General features: G+C 43.2%; 1 protein-coding gene across 1 annotated transcript; it reads right to left on the bottom strand.

Annotated features, from left to right (window-relative positions):
- Nucleotides 1-344: 344 nt before the first annotated feature.
- LOC307210916 (uncharacterized protein) lies at nt 345-10,248 on the bottom strand. Its single transcript, XM_079967124.1, has 2 exons — nt 10,016-10,248; nt 345-6,493 (listed from the first exon to the last, which is right to left on the bottom strand). The coding sequence occupies exon 2, from the start codon at nt 6,489-6,491 to the stop codon at nt 5,511-5,513; it is 981 nt and encodes a 326-aa protein (XP_079823250.1). The 5' UTR covers nt 6,492-6,493; nt 10,016-10,248; the 3' UTR covers nt 345-5,510.
- Between the last annotated feature and the right edge of the window lie 15,484 nt (nt 10,249-25,732).

Below are 25,732 nucleotides of genomic sequence, written 5' to 3' on the forward strand. Positions count from 1 at the left end.
GTGACACACACAAGCGCACCCCTGGAGTTCATGTATAACAATGAAATGGGATAGCTCAGAGTGTGATGCTGACAATGTCAAGGCTGCAGGTTCAGTCCCGATAAAGGACAGCTGCATATTCTTGCACTGCAGCGGATTGGATTAGATGATCCTCAGGGTTCCTTCCAACACATTGATTCTATGAGAACAAACTGGATTTGAATTTAGTTGTAACAACAGTAGATGCAATTTTCTCTGACTTGGGAGTCCAGCTGGTTCCATGAGATTGCCTTTCCCCATTTCCCTTTTTCATTCTGTGCTTTGTGACAATAAGAGAAATGTGATTTTAATCACCACAGCAAAGAGAGCTTTTACACATTTATTTGCATAAATTCTCAAAGTGCACACATCGTTATCAGAATCAAAAACCTACATATAGCACAGCATATTTGCTAGCTAGTCACTGACTGTTCACAAATCCCTTGATAGATTGTATACTGGGGGAAGGATATACTTCAATGCAGAAGAGGCCTTGGCCAATCTGGTGTCCTCCAGATGTTTGGGACTACCCATGTTGGCATGGCCATGCTGCCAGAGACTGAGGGAAGCTGTAGTTCAGGTTGACCAAAGCTGGCCTATTGGAATCCATTCATATAAGGGCTGTAATTGCCAAACAATATACTTCTATACTGCAGAGCAAAAACTTGAGAACTACCGTAGATGGGGAAAGAATATCAAACACAATGACTGCAAGTGGAATTCAACATCACACAACCAGGGTATGCGGTGGTGGCTTCTAGCAAGATCTCACAAAGAGTTCCATGAGATCTCAGAGATCACGCTGGAAGCCACTGCCACACAATAAGCAATGCAGGAACTCATTTCACTAGCTTCCACTAGTGCAGTGGTGTCCAAACTTTCTTCAAAGAGGGCCAGATTTGATGACGTGAAGGGCCGTGGGGGCCAACCAGAGGGCAAACCAAAGTTGTTGATGTTGAGGGGTTTTTTTTAGGATTTTGCCCCAGGAAATAAACTGCCACAGGGGCTGGATTAAACTAACCGGTGGGCCAGATTAGGCCCTCAAAAGGGACTTTGGACATGCCTGCACTAGTGCAACAAGTTGGTTGAATGCTGCTCTAAGTGTCTTAAATCCAATCTGAAGGTTACAAAAAACCTTTCAGCATGGTCCAGGGGATGCTAGCCATGCATTTCATTTCACTTGCAAATCACTTTTGACATTGAAGGGATATTCAGAATCGGATTAAGATATGTGGGAGCAGGGAGACAAGAAGAGGTGCTTAAAAAAAGAGTAAAGCATACTTATAGAAGCACCTCTATTTAAAAGCTTCCTAGCTGCTTTGGAGGCTAGAGAACACATCTTTTCTTTGTTTTCAGACAATTCCAGGAAGCTTAAAGGCCATCTTAGATTATCACTTTGGCTGCGACCTTGTGCAAGATTTATATTGCTGCCCTGATTTACAAATGCATTTTCTGTGCTCTGTTGCCTAGCAGCTGAATGTGCGAACCCACGCCATGGTAAAGCAAAGTGGGCGTATGAGACGATTGGGAACTTCTGTTTGTGGGTATGCCCATACAAGCACACATGCAGTAACAAGTTTTTGATGTGGCACTCCTGCACGCACAAACTGCCCCACAGAAAGCTCCTTCTAAGTAAGTGTGCAAGAATCGTAGTTATGGGGCGGAAATTAAGGTGGCAATTTGTCCCACAGTTTTTGACATTATGGTACAGCAGAAAAATATAAGGGAATAGTCAAATCAGTCTAGCTGTACTCTTGAAAAAAAAAATTAAAGGAGTGCTCTAGCTGTCAATTTCTCCCATATACACTTAACTGCTTTGTTTTCTAAAGCATTTTTCTTCCAGGGGGGTTTACATCCCAGCTCTAAAATCATGTTTACTTAGAAATCTCAGGGAGTGCGATGGAGCTCACTTCCCAGTAATGCATGTTTACTTGGAAGTGCGTCACACCAATTTCCATGGCACATACTCCTAATTAGCTTTGTGTAGGTTGAAGCTTTAGAGCATAACATTCATTTTATTTTTACCCTGCCTTCTGCTCACGACAGAATCCACAAGGCAGCTCACAAAGACATAGGACACTGCGGGGAGTGACTTACGAGCTTTGTCCCACGTATGCTTATAGCAATTTGCATTTTTGGACCATGTAACTGATTTTGTTATCAGTTTTCGTTCCCCCAAAGGCTGCACAAGCTTGATAAGCAGTAAACACCATGGAAATGTCTGTGCTTTTTCATTTCAGCTATTGATTGAATGGAAAGCATGAATGAGCACTGATTCTACTTAGAACATTTTTGGTAAGCGCATTTCAATAATGATGATATAGTAAATTGCACGTTTGATGAGATGTCTCTTTTAAGCTTCTGAAATGCGCAACACAGTTAGCTTGCAATGTGCTATGCTATTAGGAGTTTGACGATGACAGAAATCTATATATGTTACACGGGTCACTGTAGATGGCACATGGCAAAAATATACAACTCATGTATAATCAACCCTTTGATTCACTGCACATTTAAACAGGAATAAATTGTCATTAGTAGCCTCATTAGAAACTGGGCCATGGAATTACAGGGCTTACTGAAATCAAGATGTTTGCCAGTGGCTAAGCTTGAAAGAGAATTACCCTACATGATATTTGTAAGTGTGTGAATGTGTATAGGCACACACAAGTGGGTACTACTTTCAAATTCTCCCTCTAGTTGAACAAAAAAAAAAAACACCCCACCCTATCACATCAGGGAGAAAAGTTTAATTGCCAGCTATTTCCTTGCTGCCCTGGGTTTCTATTTGCAGAGAGATTGAAGACAAAACATAAGGGAGCCTTAAAAATATTTTCCCCCATGTGAAGTCTGAAGTGATTTAGTGCTATTGTACCATAAGTATAAAGAAGGCAGCTAGCACAGCAATCCTATAATGTAAGTGCTATTGAGTTCTTCAACCGGGTTTACTCCTAGTTAAGTGACTCTAGGATTGCAGACTATACCACTGAATATACTGGCAACTTTGTTCTTGGACTGAAGTGAGGCTTTATTTCCAGCTGACATCATGATTTTGCACTAATACTGGAGACAAGATTCTTTCTTACCTCATTCAGAATGGAGGCTTCCTTATTAATCAAGGCTGACATGACATGAATGTTCATATCACCTCTTCCAACACAAGTAGGGATGGGTTTGTAAATGTTGATACCCCTTATATGTAATAATGTTTAAAAATCAAGGTTTCTTGGAACAGCACACCAAATAATTGGCCTCTTTGGGCCACAATTAACAACAGCCAACTGCACAACATGGCAACTACAGGGTTTCTCTTTGGTCCACTTCAAACATTGCAAAGTTAGTGGATAGATGACCATATATCCAGCAACAAATCAAAGCAAGACACAGTTCTTGCCCTACGTACATGCCACATGCTAGTTCTGAGTCCACATTACATGTACATACTAGGAAGAGACAGAAATGTGTATCCAAGTTAGATGTAATCAAATTAACCAAAGGCCCATATCCCATACTTGCCAATGTGATAGCATGAGAAGCAGCCCTTTGAACAGTAATAGTTGGATACTGGACATAATATAAAATTAATTGTTAATATGTTGATGCAGAAAGTAGTAGTGCAACATGCTTGGGAGCAGGAGAGGGAAAGGCACACTGCCAGCTGGGTTGCAAATGCAAAATGGGTTTGTTTCTTTAAAAAAACACACTAAATAACAACACTAGACAAGTAGCAAGAGAAGTCCAGATAGGTACTGGCAGCCTGACTTCCCTGTTCAGCTGATGCCAAAGAAAATGAGCAGTAACCTCCAGGCAAGTCTTACTTGGGCCCTCCAAATTAGAGCGAAACTAGAGTCACCAGCCTTCTGTTTACGAATTTTATATCAATAGACATAAGCAGCATTAAAACATCACTTTCCATATAAGTGTAAAAAAAGAGGAAAAGGTTCTGGGAGCCACTTAGAGCTGGACACCAAAAGGTGTCAAGCACCAGCTTGTTTCTCTCTCTTGGAACAAACGACAGGCCTCCTCCTGTTTCTCTCTAAGAGAAACAGGAACTTTGCACTTCAGGTTCAGTACAGTGAAGAAAGTACTGTGTTCCCTTACGGCTTATTCTAGACTAGAGTAACCAAAAGCCAAAAACAATGTTGCTTCATTATTATGCTTACAGAACAAATAAAAAGTATTTGTTTATATGACTTAGCAGATGTAACTTGGCGGAGGTGAAAAGGAGCTGGCTACAGGGTTGTTGGACCATTGTTCAGGAAGCAGCTGGGACCTGACTTCCTCCAAGGAAGTGGCAGAGTGGCAGGGCCAAAGTGGCAGGGCCAAAGGACGGCAGGGAGGGAGAAATGACCAAGGCTAAGAGGAACAGGCAACAGGGAATGTTGAGTAGCTGACACTGCAACTTCTACATATGAGTATATAATCTACCTGCGAACCTGACGATCAAGGGAGACAACTTTTTCACACGGCAGATTAATTAAGTTGTGGGACTTGAAGCTACAATATGTGATTGTCGTTAAATGGCTCTAAGGCGGGGTTAGACAAATTCACGGAGGATAAAGGTTTGTCAGTGGCCATTAGTCATGATGGCTATATCAAGCCTCCATTTTGAGAGGCAGCATGTTGTTTGAATAGTGTGGCACCAACAGGGTGGAGCCTGCGTTATACTGAGCCAGACAATTGGTCCATCCCATTCAGGGTTGTCTATACTTACTGGCAACCGCTCTCCAGGGTTTCAGGTAGGAGTCCTCTCAACTTTCCCTGGAGATGCTGGGGATTGAACCTGGGATTTGTACGTTTCAGTGCATGTAAGGCAGATGCTCAGCCACTGAGCTATGGACTTTGTGCCTTGCTTGGGGACTCCCCAGGTGGGTCACTGTGGGAAACAGGATGCTGGACTAAACAAAACTGTTGGTCTCATCCAGCTGGCCTTTTCTTGTGTCCTTATGCCCTTATTAACTTAGGCCTTTGCTTCTAGGCCCTTCTGGATTAGTTTTCTGTTTTGCATTGGTAGCGATGATACTATAAATCCAGCAAGACTGAAGTTGCTCTTTGGGTGGGTAGATGAAGCCTATGTATTTCCACTCTGTTTTCTAGATTAATTTTTAAAAAAATGTTTGCACAGCTAATATTTCTGTGCAGGATCTGCACATGCAGAATTATAAAATTCTGCTGTCAAGAAATGCTTCTACAGAACTGTATAGACGAATTCTGAGCGCACTTAAGAGAGGAACTTAATTAGGATGGGGGGACCATCTATTTCCACAGAGCCAAAGATACAAGGGGTTACAAAATGTATAATCATTACAACTCATTATCTGATTAGCTAAAATCACTGAGTCTGCAATGCATTCTCCTTTCAGCGCTGCAATTTCTTCTCCACACTTGACACTGAAGCTCTGAATGTTCTCCAGGTCATCTGAACAATGCACTTTGCAGCAGACAGTGGCTGCACATAAACACTCCATCTTCTCTTCGCATAAAGTAGCAATTCATGATTCTGCAATGGCAGGCAGCAGGCAAGCTCTCACCTTTGCTTCTTTCCAAGCACTTTGGTATTCTGAAATCCAGTCACAGCTTGTGTTTCTTTTGTCAACGTGGAAGTATCCCACACAGCCTGCTCGGTTGCTCACCTCTCCCTTCACATTTTGATTATAAATGGAAGGCTTTGGCTGCTGCTCTCTTTCAGGGAAAGCTGCTGCTTTCAGAGTCTGCTGCCCCCTTTGTGAATATCTCAGAATCTTGGTGTCTGGAGGAGTTCCTCTGGATGGGTGCAGCCAGATCGATTTACCATTAACAATGAGCGGGTCAGTCTCTTTCTGATATGGGCTACTTTCCAGAGTTGGCATCTTGCCTTGGTTTTTCAGACTTCTTAGCTCTGGGCAGCTGTTTTCTCTTTGCATTGGTCTTGGGGAGGGAAGTCTGGGGAAGCTGACAGCATCTGGTTTCTCCATAGCTTTTTCTCGAGATTCAGATACACTGATGCCTTGAAAATTATGCTGTGAATGGTCGGTGTTCTCACTTCCATTAGGACATCTCCACTGATGAGTCCTCTCAGCTTCTGTGTATAACTCCTCTAGTGGGTCGGCTTTAGAGCTCGAGTAGGTTTTGATACGATCTAGAATGGAGCTATTTCTTTCGAATGTCCTCACATTAGGCAGAATGTCAGTTATTTTATACCTGGAGACCATTTTTGGTGTCTCAGACAAGCTGAAGACCCTGCGACTATTATACAGTGTTCCCAGTTTCTCTGTGTCTTGGACTTTACGCTGACTCTCTGGTAGGACTGGAAAGGTAGGTCTTGCCAGCTGGCAGATAGACTGAAGGTAGTCTTCACCAGAAGAAGAATCTGGACTCGTGCAAGCATTTCCAAAACTTTTTGTGTTGCTTGTTATGTCATCTAGAATATCCTCAAGGGCTTCACTTATGGTGGGAAGAGGCTTTGCTATGTTCAGTCTTATCCGGGGAGCCATTACTGTAAAGAATATGCAGGATATAATTAGCCAATGGGAACGCACTACAAAGATGTTGCTGTAATGGTCACACTTTATAAGCAAGCATCATAGCTTAATAAATGGAAAGTTTCTGCTGAAGCAGAATACGTTTGTGAAAATTATTAGCTGGTTTGCAACTGAAGGGGAGCATGGAGGGAGGAGAGGGATGAAAGCCCTGTTGCATGGAAGTCTTTGTGGGCTTCTAGCAGGGCTGGTTAGTTGTAGCCAGCCCTCATAGTTTAACCCAGAGTTTTCCAAACTTGGGTCTCTAGCTGTTTTTCGACTACAACTCCCATCATCTCTAGCTACCAGAAGCAGTGGCCAGGGATGGTGGGAATTGTAGTTGCAACAACAGCAGGAGACCCAAGTTTGGAAACACTGCTTAACCCTTGGACTGAATATAAATTTCCTGATATATAAGTGTTTATGCTTGTGGTTTTATATATTTTATTTTTTTAAATAGACATAGTTGATATTTTAAATAAGTTTTTATTTTATTTTTTCACTATTTTGTTACTTGGTTGAGTGCCACCCTCGGCTCCTATGGGTGTGAGGGAGAATAGGATAGCAATTTGATAAATAACCAGATAGGGCAAAGCGATGAAATGAGGAAAATTTGAGGTGGAGGAACTACTAGACTCAGAAGATTCAGACTGGGAGAAGGTGGTGGTGTTTTTCTTTTTCCCCTTCCCCTTTCTGTGGTGTTTATTTGAGAATATGTTTATTTGAGAATAGGGACGCGGGTGGCTGATCAGAAGGTTGGTGGTTCGAATCCCCGCAGTGGGGTGAGCTCCCATTGTTCGGTTCCTGCTCCTGCCAACCTAGCAGTTCGAAAGCACATGAAAGTGCAAGTAGATAAATAGGTACCGCTCCGGCAGGAAGGAAAACAGTGTTTCCGTGCGCAGCTCTGGTTCGCCAGAAGCGGCTTAGTCATGCTGGCCACATGACCTGGAAGCTGTATGCCAGCTCCCTCGGCCAGTAAAGCGAGATGAGCATCGCAACCCCAGAGTCGTCTGCGACTGGACCTAACGGTCGGGGGTCCCTTTACCTTTACCTATGTTCTCCCCATGGGCTCCGTGGGGTAGGGATCCATACTCCAGTGGATCCAAATCTCCTTCTGCACAGTGAAGGAGCAACAGAAGTGGGCCTTTCCACCCATAGAAAGGGAAACGTACAAATCATATCCCTCGCACTGCACCTCCCACCACATTTTTTAAAAAGAGTAAGAGAACCATTACGGTTGAAAAACAGCATACAAACGTTGTTAACCAAATATTAGTAATAAACTATTTCCCTGGGTTAGTGTTTTCTTTCTAAAGCAGTTTGTACCTCTGCCAAACTTTGGGTTTCCCCAAGCCTGCAATTATTGTTGTTATAATTTATTAGATTTATATGCCACCCTTCATCTGAAGAGCACAGGGTGGTTTGCAACATAAAAAACATAACACCACCATCATCAATACTCCCAACACATTTAAAACACTATAGATTGTTTAATCAGCCCAAGGCCTGGTTGAAGAGGTACCTAGCAATATGAATGAAGCCTCCTTGGAGAGAGCATTCCACAAGTGGGGAGCCACCACAGAAAAGGCCCGTTCTTGTGTTGCCACCCTCTGGACCTCTAATGGAGGATGCACACAGAGAGGCCCCCAGAGGATGGTCACAGGGTCTGGGTCCATTCATATGGGGAGAGTTGGTCCTTGATGCATTGTGGTCCTGAGCCATTTAAGATTTTACAGGTCAAAGCCGTCACTTTAAATTGGAGCCAGAAACTATTCTGTAGCAAGTGCAGTGGGACCAGGATTGGCGTAGTATGCTCAAACCATCTTCCCTCGGTGAGCAACCAGGCTGTTGAATTCTGCACCAGCTGAAGTTTCGCTGAATGATGAGGAACAAGTTTGGGAGTAGGAGTTGGGGATAAATTCAGGAGCAAGGAGCCACAAAATATTGGATATGGCAACAAAGCAAATCTTAGCCAGGGTAATTGCAAAGAACCCTCAGCAGTCTTACCAAACTACAATTCCCAAGATTCTTCCAGGGAATACAAGGCAGATTCAAACCAGTTTAAAAGCCTGGGGTAGTTCTACCTCAAAAGGATAATTCCTTTCTCCTTGATATGGGAAGGATATATGTCCCATAGCAGTTGCTCTGACTTCTATAACACTTTACTCAACAGCTCTCTAGACCTACAACTGCACAACAAATAGCTCTTTCCACCTTTTCCTGTTTACTCACAGGGCCCAGGGGACATTGAATTCAGGTCACATCCACATTTAAATCGCATAGCTTCCCCCAAAGAATCCTGGGAACTGCAGCTTTTTAAGAGGAATTGTAGTTCTGTGAGAAATTGAAGTTCTGCGAGTGGTGAACTACAGTTCCCAGGGTTCTTTGGGGGAAGTCATGTGCTTTAAAGGTACGGTGTGAGAGCTTTATTGCTCTTCTCAAACTACTATGTCTAGTTGCTTAAAAGGAAATCTTACTTTCTTTTAAGCTTTCCAGACGCTTAAGAGGACTGCCCTAGGCAGTGGGCTCTTGCCATTTAAATCTCCAGTTGAATCAAGAGAAAATGGAGGCATGTCTCTTTCTGCTCATTCTTCTCTTGGCCCTTTCCTCAGTCCCTCTCCTTCACCTGCTGTGGTGGTCAGGTTTCCTGATGCGCTACGCCAACCTTTGCCAACCTGGTGCCCACCACGCTGTAGTCCCCAAAAGATGGGAGGCTCCAGGCTGAAGAAAGAGGGAGGTGGGCAAATGATAGGAAGATGGTGGGAACCAGCCCCAAGGAGTCAGTGAAGAAATGCAAAATGTAACAGTGGCAACTGGGTAAGAAAAAAAGGCAATAGAATTCAGTATTTACTGGCTGGGGTGGGGAAAGATGACTTTAAAAGCGATTGTAGCATCTTAATCTCTCTCTCTGTGTTCCTCTTCCCTTTATTAACTCCCACAGTTGTGCAGTGCCTTTATTAGGAGTATCCAAAATGTCACAAATTACTAAGCTGTTGATTTCTCTTGAAGGCTTCATCAGGAAAGATGCTGCACCAAGTGGGTGTTGGGGAAATGAGGCAGGAACAGGGGAGAAAGTCCTAGAATTAGGCTTGATGTCGTAGCCCCACGATGCATCAAACCCCGATGTAACTGACCTTTTCACCTCAGGTCCTTGGCGCAGCGTAGTAGTACACTGGTAGTAAGCCTTGCTTACATCAGTAGGATTGGCAAACACACCAAATAAAGATCTCCCTGGCATTATTGCTTCCATGGCCATTATGAACAGAGGTCACAATGTGGCTCCCTTCCTCCACCGCTACTCCAGGCACCCTCTGGTTTTTCCTGCTTCCTTGGTCACAAAAATGGCAAGCACTAAGCTGGCAACAGTGGCCTAATCCATACTTGTATATTTATTCTCTCCCCCCCCCCCAGCCCTGCCTCCTTTGAGCTCTAAATTCTCACCACAACATTCATTATGACCGACCACATTTTCTGTTAGAACGCTCTTGCCCCCTTCTTACCTGACTGTTGTTTGTGGCAGCTACGGCTGGACTGTTTCGAAATCTCCAGGCTCAGCGTCTCTCTTCTGCGCTGTCTGTTCTTGTTGATTTCCAGCACTGAGTGTGTTGCTGTCTAAACCAAGGCTGCACATCAGGGTAGCAGCTTCCAGTCAGCTGATTCAGCTGCTTTTTGGCTGCCGCTGCTAAATATAGACTGGTAGATGCCACTCTGTTTCCCAAGCATTCTAATATGATAAGTGCCTCTTCTTACTGGAAGGGTAGAAAGCAGGGAATCTGGGCGGGGGCGGGGGGAGCACAACAGTTTAGAGATGATCTCCATGGCAAACAGAAGAGCACAAACTTGTGCTTTATTTTCTGAATTATTCAATAGGCCCAGGGCACTGGAAAAGGAGTGGCTATATGTGTTGTGCATTTGCATCCGTAGGAAGCAGTTAGCAGAGCATTAAACCAAATTCCAAGCTGCTGGCTTTTCTTTTGGTGTGGGAAGTGGAATATATATATATATATATATATATATATATATATATATAAATGCATGTGGAGGCTACAGTTAATCTTTCTGCTTTCAAATAATCTGGGGTGACCAAATTCATCTCTGTATTCCAAAGCAGGGAAATGAAACCTGTGCCACCCCACTCCCCTAGATGTTGGCTGGCTAACTCCCAGCCAGCAGAGCCAATCACAGAATTGTAGAGTTAGAAGGGACCCCAAGGGTCATCTAGGCCAACCACCTGCAACGCAGGAATCTTTGGCCCAACATGGGGATTGAACCCACGACCCTGAGATTAAGAGATTTATGCTCTACTGACTGAGCTATCCCAGCTCCAATAACCAGGAATTGCAGTCTAGCAATATCTGGAGGGTCAGGTTCCCCACATAAAATAGAAAACAGTCTCTGTCTGTCTGTCTGTCTGTCTGTCTGTCTGTCTCTCTCTCTCTCTCTCTCTCTCTCTCTCTGAGACACACACACACACACACACACACACACACACACAGAGAGAGAGAGAGAGAGAGAGAGAGAGAGAGAGAGAGAGAGAGAGTATGCCCCACCATTTAGAAATGCTGTTTAGATGAAAAAATCCCTTCATGCTTTTCAGATGATACATTTCAATGTACATACCAGAATTAATTCCAGAATGCTGGTCAAGATGGGCCTTTGATCTGGTTCAGTCGGGCCCTTCTTAAGCTGCTATGAACTGTACCCTAAAATATGACTGAACATCTTTTCACATGGACCTTCCATAATATAGAGGAGGTTTCAGCTTGTGCCTTTTTGGACCTGTTTTGGCTGTGGTGTTTTACTGCATTTTCAAGATTTCCAAACTGATCAAAATTAAAAACATTTAAAGAGGTCCTTTTTCACATCTAAGAGGAACAATGCATTTCCTCTAATATTCTCAAAAGGACAAATTTACAGAGGTTTTGTTAATATGCAAATTTGTGTACATTTATTTTATAAAAAGACAGAGGATTTGACAGCTCTAGTTATAGGTTTTATTGATCCACATACAGAAGTATGTTAATAATGCATTACATCAAGCAGAATGAAGCATTTTCTCTATATGGCTCTGCAGCTTTTAATTATTGATGACCTAAAAGCATTTTAAAATGTCTTTAGTGTCACATGCATATTTCAAAAGCACTCGTTCTGCGTCCAAAGCGTTCCTTTAATATAGCATAAAAGAGGCTTTTATTTACCTCTTAAGCCACTGCTTTTCTTTTGGTGTTTCTTCAGTTGGTTGTCAAAATCAGAGATGGAACCTTTGAAGAATCCCTTGTTTTTGTAGTGCCCTGAAGCTGAAGAATGTTTCAGTATTTATACCTTTAAAGGAATGTCATAAATCAGTAGGGGCCTGGAGGGAAGAGGGTGGCAAGGCAGTGCTGGCTCAGACAAGCAGATAACTAGTTAACAGACTGAAACCATGGGGTTGCCCTTTAACTTGTAGCTTTCTGGGTATTTGCTCCTGAGCCCAGCGCTGCGGGAGAAGAACACATTCTTGAAAGTGCCCAACATATCCTATGGACTAGAGAAAACCTGTGCATTACTGAAAAGCACTCAAGATACCCCACTGATATTTCTTTTACTCCTTTCTTTCTGACATTTCTAGCCTTTCCCACCTCGCTAATGAAGCAGTATAATGAGTATAATCATGGGGGTAGGAATTCCTTCCAACTCTACAATTCTATGATTCTATGAAATAGCAATGAACAATAACAGAAAGACAAGTTGATTCAAAATGGTGGACAGCAATGTTAAAAGCAGCAGCAGCAGCAGCAGCAGCAAAACAATTACGAACAACAATATACAAATGGGCAAGATACTTTTGTGGGCCTTTATTACTACAGTGGTACCTCGGGTTAAGTACTTAATTCATTCCGAAGGTCTGTACTTAACCTGAAACTGTTCTTAACCTGAAGCACCACTTTAGCTAATGGGGCTTCCTGCTGCTGCCGCGCCTCCGGAGCATGATTTCTGTTCTCATCCTGAAGCAAAGTTCTTAACCTGAAGCACTATTTCTGGGTTAGCAGAGTCTGTAACCTGAAGCGTATGTAACCTGAAGCATATGTAATCTGAGGTACCACTGTATACCTTTCTATACCAGTGGTGGGAGCATACTGGAGCCAGGAAAAATAGCACTGTGTACATAACCTCAGTCCTTGAGGTGTAAGAGAGCATTTTAGAGCTCAACGGTGTCATCTAATGGGAAGGGGTAGAGAAAGAGAGACGAACCTATGCCCTCCCGATGTTATTGAACTTCTCATGCCACCCTCTTTGAGCCAACCCTGCTTTGCACCCCGTGCCCCCCCCCCCGCACACACACACAGACACACACACACAGACACACACACACACCCCACCCTGGGCAACCTGGCTGTCTTGGGTTGAAGTCCAATAACCCCCTGCTCCCGTTTGAAAACAGTTTCTCCCCCCAGCCAAGCATTTCCCAAATCTGACCTGGATTCTTATCAGGCGTGGTTGAAATAGTTTGTTGGGCACAACATTCCAGATATTCTACATTCAGCCAGACATTCCAAAATTTGAGGCTAGAAAGCTGCAGGCCTGTCAGCCAGCAGGGGCATTTCAACTTCTATGGTGTTTTGAGGTTAAGGTACTTATTGTGGGATACAGCATTTCTGTTTCATTTCACCTATACTTGCTGCTTTCATTGGGAAGTTACTTCTTTTGGTTGCTTTTGACAACTGTATTAACTGTCTCACTTCTTTTTAATTGCATGGTTAGACAGTATTGTGGTAACCTGCTTTTGGACTTCATGGTGAAGGTAATATAAGAAATCTTTTAGATCGATGGATCTTTTCCCTTTGCTTGCGAGGAATCCTATTTGGAATAAGGGAATTTCCCTTTAAAAAAGGGAAACGTTGACAGCTATGATAGATGTGCATGTGTACAACGGTGTCCCAAAGAGGAGGCAGACGTTCTAAGATGAACTGTATATAGGTTTCAGAGGCCACACTCGTCTGACTGCAAAAAATAAAATAAAAGTTGCTGCAGATTACATGATCCTGCCAGGGCATTTAACGGAAATGTTGCTAAGACACTGATAGCTTCATATCCCACACAAATGCAGGTTGAGGCATGCTGAGCTATCGCCCAACTCAAAAAATGTTAGGAAAGAACAGGGAGCAGGGGGGGCTGCTTCTCTGGTCTGTTATTCTAAGCTTGGCTGAAAGCTCAGAATGTGCAATTTCTTCAAATGGCATTCTTTAATCTGGGGGTGGGAGGTCAAGAAACCCTGTGTGGTTGTTACTAAGACATTTTCAGAGACATTTTAACTGGGTGTTCATTGTCCACTCGCCATGAGGCCATTGCTCGGAGGTTACATTGCAGAAAGCAGATAGGAGGGGGAAAGATCCAGAGCCCTCCACTACCAAGAGCTGTTGAATACAGCTACACAGGTCACACCAGTCCCTCTTGTTAGGGGAAGAGGCAGAGAAGTCAAGCCAGAAGCATGAGAGGAGCATAGGGCAGAGTAAAAGTGAGAAGCCCTGCTCTAACTCTTATGCTTGCTCCACCCAAAGAAGCAGCAGCTGCTTAAGTAGACAACCAGAGAGGGGCAAGGAAGGACAGGTCCATGTGACAGGAGCTTCCAGTGCCTATACTAGCTCAGTCCTTAAATCGAAACACCATGCTTGCTGTTCTGCCACCTAGGGGTACCTACCTGAAGTAATTGAATCACGCTTGGAAGCAGAACCAGAGGGAGGAAGCCAAACTGCTAGTGGCAGCAGCCTCTTTAAGGAGTAGCAACACCCCATGCTTGGCAAATGGGATAAGCCTCTTCTGGTAGGCAGTTCCAACAGGCCGCAGTATGGGTGGGCACTACACATACACCCTACCCCACACCCCACCCACACACTACATAAGAAAATAAGAATATAGTCGTACCTTGGAAGTCAAACGGAATCTGTTCCAGAAATCCATTTGACTTCCAAAATGTTTGGAAACCAAAGCGTGGCTTCTGATTGGCTGCGGGAAGCTCCTGCAGCCAATCGGAAGCTGCGGAAGCCCAGTTGGACGTTTGGCTTCCAAAAGAACATTTGAAAACCAGAACACTCACTTCTGGGTTTCGATCATTCAGGAGCCGATTTGTTCGGGAACCAAGACGTTCAAGACCCAAGGTACGAATGTGGTGTGTTGTATCAGGCCAGTGGTCCATCTGCTCCAGCATCCTGTTCTGGCATTGCCCAATGAGATGCCTGTGGGGAAATGGCAAGCAGGACCCAAGTACAAGAGCACTCTCGCCTCCTGTGGTTTCCATCAATTGGCGCTCGAAAGCATTGCTGCCCCCAATGTATGGAGGTAGAGGTTAGCCATCTTGACTAGTAGCCATTGATATCCTTCTCCTCCGTGAATTTGTCTAATCCTCTTTTAAAGATGCCTCCAGGGGGAGGGAGTTCCATTGTTTGCCTGTGTACTGCATGAAGAAGCATTTTCTTTAATCTGTCCTAAATCTTCCAATATTCAGCTTCATTACATGTCCATGAGTACTAGTGTCATGAGAAAAGAAGGAAAAAACTTTTCTCTATCCACTTTCTCCAGGCCGTGCATAATTTTATAGACTTCTATCATGCCCCCTCTTACTCACATTTTCTCCAAACTAAAAACAAAACCCAAACGCTGCAACCGTCCTTCATCAGGGAGTTCTGCCATCCCCTTGATCGTTTTGGCTGCCCTTTTCTGAATCTTTTGCCATTCAACAATATCCTTTTTGAAGTAAGGCGACCAGAACTGTACACAATATTCCAAATGCAGCCTCGCCATAGATCTGTTCAACGGTACAGTGGTGCCTCGCAAGACGAAATTAATCCGTTCCGTGAGGCTCTTCGTATAGCGGTTTTTTCGTCTTGCGAAGCAAGCCCATTGACAGCTTAGCGGATTAGCGCTATTAGCGGTTTAGCGGCTTTTAGCAGATCAGCTGATAAGCGGCTTAGGGCTTAGGAAAAGGGGGGGGGGGAAACCCCGCAGGAACTCGCAAGACATTTTCGTCTTGCGAAGCAAGCCCATAGGGAAATTCGTTTTGCGAAGCGCCTCCAAAACGGAAAACCCTTTCGTCTAGAAGGTTTTCCGTCTTGCAAGGCGTTCGTCTTGCGGGGCACCACTGTATTGTAATAATTAGCAGATTCATTCTCATTTCTGTTCAAAGCTGTCAACGTTTCCCTTTTTTTAAGGGAAATTCTCTTATTCCGAATAGGATTCCTCGCAAGAAAAGGGAAAAGTTGACAGCTATGATTCTGTTCCAAAGGCTCCCTAGAATCTGCCTTTTTCATGGCTGCCACACACTGGGTCACCATCTTCACTTAATGTACTGAAGGCAGCCATCGTTCCAGGATGAGCACAGCATTTCCATCTGCTCCTTGAATCTCCAAGTACAGTGGTACCTCAGGTTAATTCGTTCCGGAGGTCCGTACTTAACCTGAAACTGTTCTTAACCTGAAGCACCACTTTACCTAATGTGGCCTCCTGCTGCTGCCATGCCGCCGGAGCCCGATTGGTACCTCGGGTTACAGACACTTCAGGTTATAGACTCTTCTAACCCAGAAATAGTAAGAACTTTGCTTCAGGATGAGAACAGAAATCGTGCAGTGGCACGATTGTGGACAGCAATCCTGTACCCACTTAGCTAGGAGTAAGCCATATTGAATGCAGTGGAGCTTCTGAGTAGACATGCATTGGATCACATTGCTAATGCAATTTTTGTTCTGCATACAAACATACATAAGTTTTAAAAAACAAGCAGTTCTTGAGAGATATATTAGAAATATATTTTAAATATATATTTAAAAACCAAACAACTGACAAGAGATCAACACAGGATGACCATGGATGGCCTTCACATTTATATTGCATATTAAAAGGAGACAGAGCTGGTGGATAGCATTTGCCTTATCTAATTATATTTACATAGCCTATTAGCCTGTTTTGCTTTATGAGTGATAGATACTCTGGTATGTACCAAAGACAATTGCTGGGAAGCATTAATGAGCGAGTGGGTATTAGCTAGACAGGGCTGGCTTTGCCAACCATCATCCAGGACTCATTCAGAGCTCTCTGCTAATTACTGAAGTAGCACACCTGTAAAGTCACCAGAGACCCAGATAGATAACCTGGAGCAAAATAACACAAAGGCCATTCTTTTTAAAGAAGCACAATGGAAAATGTTGTTTCAAGAGCTCATGTTTAGCTGGAACTGTGAGTTCTCTTGTTAGAGAAAAACAATTTTTTAATGAGAGATTGGGGCAACAGGGGTAATCTTGCAGGCTGACTTTGAATTTCCATGTTTTGATTATTTAAAGTATGTGTCTTTTAGTTAACATGAGTAAAAAATAGCAGCCAGTTCCCTTGCAGTATTGCTCTGCCATTTCAGAAACTACATCTTTTATATTTATATTTGCAGACCTTTCCATAAAAATGTCCAAGGCATGCACACACGTGATCTAAATGTTTCTGCTTCCTCCTTTTCTTGAGTTTAGTGTTCTTCCCTTGTGGTCCTACTAGTCTCACCATCCAAATCTGGGGCGTGATACTGGAGGGAAGCTTTTCTTATTCCTGCCAATAGAAGCTTCTCTCCTGGGGCCAATGCCAGGTTGGTGTAGGTGTGGCAGGATGAAAGTGCACAGGAGAGGGTTAAACCAACCATCCTTGTGTGCTGCAGTCCAAATCTAACCCCCTCACCCCATACAGCTGTTGCTGTTAAAGAAAAAAGCAGACAAGAGGTGGATTTGCCTTGCCAGACCTTAAACTTTACTATGAATCAGCTGCATTTTGCTGGCTGAAAGAATGGCTGCTTCTTGAAAATACAGACATTTTGGACTTAGAAGGTTTCAATAATGTATTTGGGTGGCATGCATATTTGTAGTATGATAAGGTCAAAGCACATAAAGCATTTAAAAATCATATTGTCAGGAAAGCATTGTTTAATGTTTGGACAAGATATAAGGACTTACTTGAAAATAAAACCCCAAGGTGGTTGTCACCGATGGAAGTGAAGGCTCTGAAAAAGCTCAATATGGAGGCCAAATGGCCGAAATATTGGGAAATTTTGGAACAAGAGGGAGATAAATTGAAATTGCAGAGCTTTGAAAAACTAAAAGACAAAGTGCGAGATTGGCTTCACTATTATCAAATAATGGAGGCATACAAATTGGACAAGAAAACTGGCTTCCAGGTGGAAAAATCAGAATTGGAAACTGAACTGTTAGATCCCAAAACTAAGACTCTGTCAAGAATGTATAACTTGCTGTTGAAATGGAACACTCAGGACGAAATGGTGAAATCTGCTATGATAAAATGGGCACAAGATGTGGGACACAACATTATGCTGGCTGACTGGGAACAGTTATGGACCACAGGTATGAAGTTTACGGCATGTAATGCCTTAAGAGAGAATATTATGAAAATGATATACAGGTGGTACATGACACCAGTCAAGCTTGCAAAAATATATCATTTGCCCGATAATAAATGTTGGAAATGTAAAGAAACTGAAGGTACATTCTTTCACCTTTGGTGGACGTGCCCAAGGATTAAGGCTTTCTGGGAGATGATCTATAATGAAATGAAAAAGGTATTTAAATATACCTTTCTGAAGAAACCAGAGGCCTTTCTCCTGGGCATGGTCGGACAATTGGTGTTAAAGAAGGATAGAACTTTTTTTATGTATGCCACAACAGCAGCAAGAATACTCATCGCAAAGTATTGGAAGACACAAGATCTACCCACCCGGGAAGAATGGCAGATGAAGGTGATGGAGTTCATGGAGCTGGCGGAAATGACTGGCAGAATCCGAGACCTGGGAGAAGAGTCGGTAGAAGAAGATTGGAAGAAATTTAAAGACTACTTACAAAAATATTGTAAAATTAAGGAATGTTAGAAGAATGTTGGAATGAAGTTATGTGGTTTTAGCAGTAATGTTATAAAGGAGTATCTAAAGATGGATTGTTAACAGGTGAGAATGTAAAGTTATAATATATTAAGATAAATTATTAAGATAAAAGCAAAAATGGAAAGGATTTGCTGAAACAACTAATTGAACTAGAATACAAAAAAGGGAGGTGCGAGGAGATCAGGGAAACAAGTAAATGAAAGTCAAGACATGGAAAGGTTGATTTGTTTTTAATTGTTTTTACTTTTTTGTACTTTGTATTTTTTTGCTTCTTTTTTGTTTTTTCTTCTTTTATTCTTGTAACTTTTTTGAAACTTTAATAAATATTATTCAAAAAAGAAAGAAAGAAAAAAGCAGACAGAGACCTCTTAGTGTGGCTGTAGCACAAAGGGGCAAGCTGCTCCTACTACTTTTTTCTCTCTCAACTATCTGTTCCAGCCTTTATAAATGTGTCGGAGTGAGTGGGACTCAAGCTAAGAGTCAGTACAGTGGTACCTCGGGTTACATACACTTCAGGTTACATACGCTTCAGGTTACAGACTCCGCTAACCAAGAAATAGTACCTCAGGTTTAGAACTTTGCTTCAGGATGAGAACAGAAATCATGATCCGGCGTCACAGCAGCAGCAGGTTGCCCCATTAGCTAAAGTGGTGCTTCAGGTTAAGAACAGTTCCAGGTTAAGAACGGACCTCCAGAACGAATTTAAGTACGTAACCAGAGGCACCACTGTATCCCCTGTTTAGTAAAAAAAAAGGGGGGGAGTAACCAATACTATCTCCTTGAGCTCAAAAAATCCAGCTCCCTTCAAAAGCCACAGGAATCTAATAATGAAGCAATTCTTTCCCATCTATTCCCTCATTTGCTTTCATGTGCCGACATCTAGTGGCTGATGGGCTATAAAGTGTCCGTTATCTGAAGCTCTTTCTTATGCTGCAGAACTGATGCCCACAGTGGCGGTGGTGTTGTTTTTACAGATCAATGTCTGTGTGTTTTGGTTTTTTCCAGTGATTTTGGTATGTCCAGTTTATAGTTCTCTGTGTGGAAAAGACTCTAGGAGGATAACCTGGTAAACTGCAAGCCTTCGTTTGAACCAAGCTGGGTGTTCTGCAATGCAGAAGAGAAACATGTTCTTTGCCTACAGGGCTTAGAGTTTAAGACTGTGGCTATGTGCCTATCTAGGCTGTTTCAAGTTGCCTCCCTGGCTGTCGGCAGGTTTGTAGCCTGGTCCATACATTAGGGGGTGTTATTGGGTTGTTGTTTTTATTTTGATTATATATTTTGTGGTTTTATATTTTGATTTTGTTCTGTGAACCACCCTGAGACCTCTGGGTATAGGGTGGTATATAAATTCAATAAATAACAATAGTGCTTTTTGCAAGGGGTACGCAGGGGGTACCAAAACATTTTGTGAATCTAAGTTTGGCCTCATTGAGAGGTCGTATTTCAAGATGTGTAGGAAAATGGGAGTACCCCCACACATTTCTTTTTTAGAAAAAAAGCACTGATAATAATAATAATCTGAATGCCCTGGGAGCCTGCTCTGTGTGACTGCTGCTCCTCTCACTCACTTTTGTCTGAAATCACACGTCTGGGCAACTGGTACAGATAGCATTTAATGACTTGTCTGATTTGTAATCAATATTATTTAATGGCTTTGTGTTGCTGAATAACTTTGTCATTGTGGAATGAGTCGATTACATTCAGGTTTCATTCACTCCCCCCCCCCTTTCCTTTTTATTGATTGACCCTCATAGGAACATAGGGAGTTGCTTGTCAGCCCAACAGTCTGTCTTGTGCAATATTGTCTGCACTGAGTAGCAGCGACTCTCCAGGACTGGATTTCAGACAAAGTCCTCACCCAGTACAACCTTGAGATGCCAGGAACTGAACCTGGAACTGTCAGAATGTAAAGCAGATGCTATCCCACTGAGCCACGGCCCACAGTTCCTTTAGATTATAAATTTATGGGCGGGGCCTTTGTTTTTGTTTTTAATTAAAGATTTTCTTGGTTTACAAAAGTATGTGCAATCTCTCTCTCTTTTTTTCAAGTAACATTTTTTACAGATCAGTTTCATTTTTTGAGACATTAGGAAGAAAAGGGGGAAAGAGGTGGACGAGGGAAAGGTGAGTGGGGGTGGGGTCGGGTGGTGATGTTTCTATTTAACTTAATATATGTGGGGTTTTGTGTCAGTGTCGCTTGTGCAGGTTCTCTGCTATTCACTTGTGTTTCTTGGTGGCGAGAGAGGTTGGGGTTGGCCTAGGGTGTGGTTGTTTGTTTGTGATTGGCTGTGGTGAACTTTGTTTTCGTGTGTGAGTGGGGTGGGTAGGTGTTTTGGATCAGGTTAGCCATATTGATTTGTATGCTGTTGGTGGATTGTCGTTGTCTTGTTGGGTTGTGTATGTGATAAAGGGGAGCCAGGGATAAAGGGGTGAAGGCATCTTCTTCTATTTGTCCCTGTGTCAGTTTCAGTTTATTGGTTAATTTTTCTAGTAAGGCTGTTTCCCATACTATTTGGTACCATTGGTCCATGCTTACTCCTGACAGGTCTGGGTGGGGCCTTTGTTATGTTTAATTTTCATTCAGCACCTAGCAGTTACAGACACTATATATGAATAAATATATTAATGTACATGGTATGGACTGATTATCTGCTGGTGTATAGCTTTTCCAGCAGATGCCCAAGGCATTTGGGGTAACGCCTTTAATCTCACAGGTAAAAAAAAACCCTGTGGAAGGGTCCTCACAGGGTGCAAGAATGTGCTGCTTCTCCACCCCATTCTCTGTTCATGTACGCAGGCAATGCAGTGGGCTATCTGAGGGCATGCCCTCTTCCTCCACTTGGTCAACAACAGCATCAGAGGGTGATTGCCCTTGTATCCTGTTTCTGGGCTTCTCTTTGGCATCTGTCTGTTTTTGAAGCGGGACATCCAAAATAGAATACTATACCAGATATTTTATTTGATTCATTTATTTGCTTTGTGATTGTACACAAAACTGGCTTAATAGTATGACTGGTCTGTTTTCCTCCATATCTGTGTGACGTATGTAGGAGCAGCAGTTTATAACAGGATATTCCCAATGTTTTGGATTGTGAAGACCATGTATACTTGGCATACAGGCAATGGGATCGTACATGCTGTTACCTGTACCCCCACGGAATGGGAGCTGTTGTGATGGTTATTTCAGCAATGCCACATGCCAATTATATCATGTGCCAACCAGCCTCGGGTTTTAGCTTGGGCAACCTTCTTTAATGGGCTTAGTCCAGAGTCCTTTTGCATAACTAGATAGGACCCATCTCTTACTGTCAGATTACTTTTACTGTCAGCTTAAAAATGAATAAGAAGAAGTTTTGACTTGTTGCCATCAGGTGCCTACTCTGCCCTTCAAAGGATCAAAGGCGGAATTCAAGGGACAAGCTTAGTACAGCAAAACAGCTTTATACTTTAAAAATGGGGTTTCTAGATTTCCCTAGCTCAGCAACTTTTGTGAAACAGTAGTGGTGAAGCTGTGGGTTTAATTTATGGAGCCAAGGTGGTCAGAAGGAACAAAGTTCGCTTATTGTTTGCCAATATGCCCTCCATGAAAAACTCACAATTTGCGGTTACGGCAGGATACAATATGACAATAGGAAGAAAAGGCAGGATTTGTCCTCTTCGGCACTAATGTTTTATGTTAATGCGTCATTTGTTTCTGCTGTCAAAAACAGAACCTATTTTTCTTCCATAATGTTCCTACTGCCAGGAGGTAGGACAACAGAATACAGGAAATGCATTCTGCAAGAAACTTAACTTCTGATTCTAGCTAGGAATTGCCTGCAAGGACGTGGGTGGTGCTGTGGGTTAAACCACAGAGCCTAGGACTTGCCGATCAGAAGGTCGGCGGTTCAAATCCCCGCGACAGGGTGAGCTCCCGTTGTTGGGTCCCAGCTCCTGCCAACCTAGCAGTTCAAAAGCACGTCAAAGTGCAAGTAGATAAATAGGTACCACTCCAGCAGGAAGGTAAATGGCGTTTCCGTGTGCTGCTCTGGTTTGCTGGCCATATGACCCAGAAGCTGTACGCCAGCTCTCTCGGCCAATAAAGCGAGATGAGCGCCGCAACCCCAGAGTCAGTCACGACTGGACCTAATAGTCAGGGGTCCCTTTACCCTTACCTCAGCATTTGCTTCCATGTGTTGCTGACGCCTGCAAGTTGGGTGCACGGAGATGTTAGCTAGCAACGTATAGAATCAAAAGCACTTTCATAAGGCAGTCCATCTATGTCGGATGGATATAATGCTAATTAAATGCCAAGGATGGCATAACTGCAAAAGTGTGGCATAACTGAAGGTTATGGGCTTAAGCAAAATGAGGCCTAATGAGTCAGTTGGCTGTTACAAAAGGACAGCTATGATCATCTTTAGTAGATTAACCTTTTCAGCTAATGCTAAGTCACAGTTAATCATGAGCTTCATGCAGGTTTGTCTGAGAGAGGGCCATTTGTATGTGCGAACTCTTGAATGAACTATCGGTCTACTAGGTAGACAGTACATTTTATTTATGCCCCAGAGCCACATCTCTTTTCTGATGTGCCACACAGATGCATGTCACACCAGCTGGGTTTCTGCCAGGGTATAAATATGGACTGTGGGCAACTACATTCTACATTGCCCAGTTTTTCCTTTGGAGACGTCTTCTTGCTACTGCCCTGGAGACACTGTCTGCCTGCTTCTGTCTTTCTATGGTGTCTTCAAGCAGTGATTTCTACTTCTTTGAGAGCTTGTCCATATTCCTCTTAGCTGGGTTGAAGGACATCAGACTGGCAATTCATCCCATGGGGCCAATTGGAGTACTCTCCTGAGGGCAAGAGCTTTGCATATGTATGGGCTGAAGGCCAATTTGACACAAGACACAATTTCAGGGAAGAACTTTGATGAGGGAAGTAAATGGGTTAAAGAAGGCAGATCTTCTGTTTTTATCATCACCAGAGAAGGTGTTCAAGGAAGATTTAACTAATGTCCTCTGAGACAGGGAGAAAGAAAGGCTTTATTTCTAGGTGCACTATGGTGCCGCAGTATGGGTGGGCACTACACATACACCCTACCCCACACCCCACCCACACACTACATAAGAAAATAAGAATATAGTCGTACCTTGGAAGTCAAACGGAATCTGTTCCAGAAATCCATTTGACTTCCAAAATGTTTGGAAACCAAAGCGTGGCTTCTGATTGGCTGCGGGAAGCTCCTGCAGCCAATCGGAAGCTGCGGAAGCCCAGTTGGACGTTTGGTTTCCAAAAGAACATTTGAAAACCAGAACACTCACTTCTGGGTTTCGATCATTCAGGAGCCGATTTGTTCGGGAACCAAGACGTTCAAGACCCAAGGTACGAATGTGGTGTGTTGTATCAGGCCAGTGGTCCATCTGCTCCAGCATCCTGTTCTGGCATTGCCCAATGAGATGCCTGTGGGGAAATGGCAAGCAGGACCCAAGTACAAGAGCACTCTCGCCTCCTGTGGTTTCCATCAATTGGCGCTCGAAAGCATTGCTGCCCCCAATGTATGGAGGTAGAGGTTAGCCATCTTGACTAGTAGCCATTGATATCCTTCTCCTCCGTGAATTTGTCTAATCCTCTTTTAAAGATGCCTCCAGGGGGAGGGAGTTCCATTGTTTGCCTGTGTACTGCATGAAGAAGCATTTTCTTTAATCTGTCCTAAATCTTCCAATATTCAGCTTCATTACATGTCCATGAGTACTAGTGTCATGAGAAAAGAAGGAAAAAACTTTTCTCTATCCACTTTCTCCAGGCCGTGCATAATTTTATAGACTTCTATCATGCCCCCTCTTACTCACATTTTCTCCAAACTAAAAACAAAACCCAAACGCTGCAACCGTCCTTCATCAGGGAGTTCTGCCATCCCCTTGATCGTTTTGGCTGCCCTTTTCTGAATCTTTTGCCATTCAACAATATCCTTTTTGAAGTAAGGCGACCAGAACTGTACACAATATTCCAAATGCAGCCTCGCCATAGATCTGTTCAACGGTACAGTGGTGCCTCGCAAGACGAAATTAATCCGTTCCGTGAGGCTCTTCGTATAGCGGTTTTTTCGTCTTGCGAAGCAAGCCCATTGACAGCTTAGCGGATTAGCGCTATTAGCGGTTTAGCGGCTTTTAGCAGATCAGCTGATAAGCGGCTTAGGGCTTAGGAAAAGGGGGGGGGGGAAACCCCGCAGGAACTCGCAAGACATTTTCGTCTTGCGAAGCAAGCCCATAGGGAAATTCGTTTTGCGAAGCGCCTCCAAAACGGAAAACCCTTTCGTCTAGAAGGTTTTCCGTCTTGCAAGGCGTTCGTCTTGCGGGGCACCACTGTATTGTAATAATTAGCAGATTCATTCTCATTTCTGTTCAAAGCTGTCAACGTTTCCCTTTTTTTAAGGGAAATTCTCTTATTCCGAATAGGATTCCTCGCAAGAAAAGGGAAAAGTTGACAGCTATGATTCTGTTCCAAAGGCTCCCTAGAATCTGCCTTTTTCATGGCTGCCACACACTGGGTCACCATCTTCACTTAATGTACTGAAGGCAGCCATCGTTCCAGGATGAGCACAGCATTTCCATCTGCTCCTTGAATCTCCAAGTACAGTGGTACCTCAGGTTAATTCGTTCCGGAGGTCCGTACTTAACCTGAAACTGTTCTTAACCTGAAGCACCACTTTACCTAATGGGGCCTCCTGCTGCTGCCATGCCGCCGGAGCCCGATTGGTACCTCGGGTTACAGACACTTCAGGTTATAGACTCTTCTAACCCAGAAATAGTAAGAACTTTGCTTCAGGATGAGAACAGAAATCGTGCAGTGGCACGATTGTGGACAGCAATCCTGTACCCACTTAGCTAGGAGTAAGCCATATTGAATGCAGTGGAGCTTCTGAGTAGACATGCATTGGATCACATTGCTAATGCAATTTTTGTTCTGCATACAAACATACATAAGTTTTAAAAAACAAGCAGTTCTTGAGAGATATATTAGAAATATATTTTAAATATATATTTAAAAACCAAACAACTGACAAGAGATCAACACAGGATGACCATGGATGGCCTTCACATTTATATTGCATATTAAAAGGAGACAGAGCTGGTGGATAGCATTTGCCTTATCTAATTATATTTACATAGCCTATTAGCCTGTTTTGCTTTATGAGTGATAGATACTCTGGTATGTACCAAAGACAATTGCTGGGAAGCATTAATGAGCGAGTGGGTATTAGCTAGACAGGGCTGGCTTTGCCAACCATCATCCAGGACTCATTCAGAGCTCTCTGCTAATTACTGAAGTAGCACA

This window comes from Podarcis cretensis (assembly GCF_951804945.1).
Source record: "Podarcis cretensis genome assembly, chromosome: 2".
Taxonomy (NCBI): Eukaryota; Metazoa; Chordata; class Lepidosauria; order Squamata; family Lacertidae; genus Podarcis; species Podarcis cretensis.

Bases quoted from the DNA above. Each gene is read 5' to 3' on its own strand.
- LOC307210916 (XM_079967124.1), bottom strand. From the start codon at position 6,491: ATGGCTCCCCGGATAAGACTGAACATAGCAAAGCCTCTTCCCACCATA.